Here is a 4,249-nt window from a genome sequence, read left to right as displayed (position 1 = left end):
ACAATCCATGGGGTCGCTAAGAGTCGGACACGAATGAGCGACTTCACTTTCACTTTTCACTTTCATGCATTGGAGAAGGAAATGGCAACCCACTCCAGTGTTCTTGCCTGGAGAATCCCAGGGACTGGGGAGCCTGGTGGGCTGCAGTCTATGGGGTCACATAGAGTCGGACACGACTGAAGTGACTTAGCAGCAGCAGCCGCCGCAGCAGCAGTTTTCAGTAAAATGTATTACTTTTATAGGTATAATAAGAACCTGTCCTCCTTTTAAACATAGCATAATTTGAAAAGTTGATTATGCAACATTGAAAATGTTACTCATTTAATCAGGTCTGACCAGTCACTTTTAGGGAACAAAGGGTGACTTTGCAAAGTTTATTCTGACAAAGCCCACCTAAGTAAATTAGCCTGTTACTTGACTTATAGGTAGCTGTAGAGATGGTAAAAGAGACCAGAATGGCAGGTCAGAATGGTGGGATGTGTTTCAGAGTGCAATAAAATAAAATACTACCCATATTTTTGGATACCTGAGAAGTAATCTGATCAAGGATTTTTTTTTTTTTTGGTTATAGCTTCCTCTCTTTCCTCTTTTGACAGAATACAATAGCAGTTTTAAAACATCCTATCCGAGATTCTATGTGGAAATTTCCAGCACTGCAGACTTAGGAAGTCCTATCTGATAAATTAACATTCTTTCTTCATCTGCATAAATAATGAAGCCCAATCTAATGAGGAGAGCCTTTTCTTGGCTTTTTATTTGAAATGATTTTTATTTGAAATAGTTCATGAAAATGGGAAAGGCTATATGAAAAAAAAGGTATTCTTCAATGGAAAATTCTTCATTGTTCACAGTCCACTCTGATGGGTTATTTACTTATCATGTGGGGACATGGAGTTTTCATTGTCTTTGATCTATTTTTCAACTCTGCAACTTGTAGATACTAATAGTAGTCAAAATAATTCATGTTGGTAGACATTCACATAAATTATCTGGTGGAGAGTCAATTGTCATGTGTCCTATATGATGGAATAATTCATATTTCAACTCATTTGCAAATTAATGTAAATTTTTTATTCATAAATGTATCTTTTATATTTGGTCTCCTTTGTACTGAGTGTATCATTTGCCTGGTCTTTCATTAAAAATGAGTTAAATGATATCTTTAATAGATGTTATTTTATTTCTTTGTGAGAGCTGTTATTTTATGAAAATTAATCCTTCTCAAGGTTTATATTCTTGCATAAGAGAAAAAACAAATTATACAATGTAAAATGAGCTATGGCCTTAGGTAAAACCTGGAATACAGAAAACTTTCTGCCTTATATAACTTAGAAAATGATATCTTAATGCTCATGGAAGAAATAGTAAAACAAAATAAATGAATTAAAGTATTCTTGTAAACTCTGCATACATGCATACTTGTTTGTCTTATTGGCTCCATGTGTGCACTGTAATTGCCCTTCTCAATTTCAGTTCCTGAGAGCACAGGTATACATCATAAAAGTGAAAAACTGTGTATTGAAAAGGGATATTTTAAATGAATAATCAATCCTCTGTCACTTCTAATCACTAGACATTTGTATATACATATAGAATATTACATTAAACATGATCAAAATGGCAAGTGTATATTGTGTTCAAAAGGCTAGTAAGGAAAGCTGAGTGAAAAGAGAGCTTAGAACATTTTATGTTTACATAAGAACTCAATCCTAAATTCTTAACCAGGAAGGCTGAGTCTTCAGTCTTAATAAACACATTGAGAGAAGATATTATATATTGTAAAGTGGTTAATATATGGTGTGATTGATTAACTATGCTGCTCCGTGTCCTGTACTGACTGGATTTACATTGTGGTTAAGAACCCCTGTCAGCTGTATTTTTGACACAGTTTCATTAAAATCAAATTTCTTATCTGCTGGTTCTTCACACAGTATATAACGGGGTTCATCAATGGAGGTACCAGCAGGAATACATCAGCCATGAGGATTTTAACCATTGGGGAACTGTATTTGGCAAACCGGTAGATGACAGATAGGGAGATAATGGGAACATAGAAGATGAGCACAGCAATGATGTGGGAAACACATGTATTGAGGACTTTGAGCCTTTCATTCTGTGATGCTATGCCCAACACTGCTTTAAGTATCAGCATGTAGGACATGAAAATACATGTTATGTCTAGGATGCCTGTGAGAGCCACAAACAAGCCATAAATGACATTAATCTTGTTGTCAGAGCAAGCCAGCTTCATGACATCCTGATGGAGGCAGTAAGAATGGGAAAGGAGATTCTTCTTACAGTATCTTAGATGTTTCAGAGTGAAAGGGAAAGGAAGGATCAACAAAACATTTTTGAGAGAAAAGACAAGGCCTATTTTTATGACTCTGGTACTGGTTAGGATAGAAGCGTATCTCAGAGGATTGCAGATGGCAATAAAGCGATCAAAAGACATGATGAGAAGTACTGATGATTCCATAGCTGAAAATCCATGAATGAAAAACTCTTGGGCAATACAGGCATTGGGGGAAATTCCCGGAGCATTGAACAAGAATATTCTTAGCATGGTAGGGAGAGAGGAGAAGGACAGTCCCAGGTCAGAGACAGCCAACATAGATAGAAAATAATACATGGGTTCATGCAGAGAAGGCTCCATTTTTATGAAAAAGAGGATGGTGCAGTTCCCCATGATGGCAACAATGTACATGAGACAGATGGGAATGGAGACCCAAATGTTGGCAGACTCCAGCCCTGGGATTCCAATGAGGAAGAAGGTAGCGATATCAGTTTCAGAGGTGTTGAAGATAGACATACCAGAATATGAGGAAATCAAGATGAGAGGCCCAGGAAACACTTTCTGCAGTGATGAAAACAGATCGGCTCAAATGCCTGACTCTAGCCTATTGCCATCATTTAAGGTCCTGTGAATCCAAGTGCTATTCATATAGTTCTCAAGTATAAACCTAAATGGATAAAAATAGATACATATAGAGTTAGATGTCAATATCCAACTAAAGATGAAAACTGAGAAAAGGGAAAACAAATTGAAACCTACAAGAGATATAGTTTATAACAGACATACATTCAACACAAGGACTGATAGTTCAACTAAATAGTCACACAGAAAATATTTTATACAAATGAATATAGTTACATACAGTTATCTATTTTCCAAATAAAGAATTTGAGATTTTTGCTTTTCTTATGTAAATATAAACTCTCCACTGTTCAGGTGGAGAAGGTGATGACACTCCACTCCAGTACTCTTGCCTGGGAAATCCCATGGACGGAGGAGCCTGGTAGGCTGCAGTCCATGGGGTCGAGAAGAGTCAGACAGGACTGAGCGATTTCACTTTCACTTTTCACTTTCATGCACTGGAGAAGGAAATGGAAACCCACTCCAGTGTTCTTGCCTAGAGAATCCCAGGGACGGGGGACCTTGGTGGGCTGCGGTCTATGGGGTCGCACAGAGTCGGACACGACTAAAGTGACTTAGAGGCAGCAGCAGCAGCAGCAGCCACTGTTAAGGACGTCATTAAAACATCAATGAATTTACATAAAATTCAGAGACAATGTATTTTCCCAAGTCTTCTTATATAAAACAAGGGTTTCATTTTCTTTTCCTTGAGTTTTTTTAGTTCTCTCAAAAAATTTGGTCCTTTTCTCCACAGAGAATTTTATATCTTTTGCAAAATTTATTTTTAGATTTTACATTGTTGTTATTATTTATAGAATCATTTACTGTCTATTACTATTCTATCTTTCTTAATGATTACTCCAGTATTTTTGCCTGGAAAATTCCATGGATGGGGGAGCCTGGTAGGCTATGGTCCATGGGGTCGCAAAGAGTCGGAGCAACTTCACTTTCTTTCTTTCTGTAGTTCCTTTTGGAGAAGGAAATGGCAACCCACCCCAGTGTTCTTGCCTGGAGAATCCCATGGACAGAGAGGCCTGGTGGGCTGTGGTCTATGGGGTTGAGAAGAGTCGGACACGACTAAGCAACTAACACACACAGCAGTCATATAGAAAAATACCATAAATTGTTGTCATAGAAGCCCGTTATCAGACTATATTGATTATTTTTGTATTTTCTCCTCCTACCACAGTTCTGAATGTTCCTTCATCATCTTTCTTCCCCTTGATCCTTTATGCAAGTCTGCAGGCTAAGTTACTTCAGCCGTGTCTGACTTTTTGCAGCACTATGGGCCGTAGCCTGTCAGGCTCCTCTGTCCATGGAAGTTTCCCAGCAAGA

At 37.8% G+C, this 4,249-nt stretch overlaps 1 protein-coding gene across 1 annotated transcript; it reads right to left on the bottom strand.

The window, feature by feature from the left end:
• Positions 1 to 1,867: 1,867 nt before the first annotated feature.
• LOC113904780 (olfactory receptor 51A4-like) lies at positions 1,868 to 2,827 on the bottom strand. The gene has a single exon (XM_027561871.1). It carries the CDS (start codon positions 2,807 to 2,809, stop codon positions 1,868 to 1,870), a length of 942 nt encoding a protein of 313 aa, XP_027417672.1. The 5' UTR covers positions 2,810 to 2,827.
• Positions 2,828 to 4,249: the final 1,422 nt, after the last annotated feature.

This window comes from Bos indicus x Bos taurus, chromosome 15, assembly GCF_003369695.1.
Source record: "Bos indicus x Bos taurus breed Angus x Brahman F1 hybrid chromosome 15, Bos_hybrid_MaternalHap_v2.0, whole genome shotgun sequence".
Taxonomy (NCBI): domain Eukaryota; kingdom Metazoa; phylum Chordata; class Mammalia; order Artiodactyla; family Bovidae; genus Bos; species Bos indicus x Bos taurus.
Note: the sequence above shows the minus strand (reverse complement) of the source record. Positions and strands in the feature narration are given on the sequence as shown.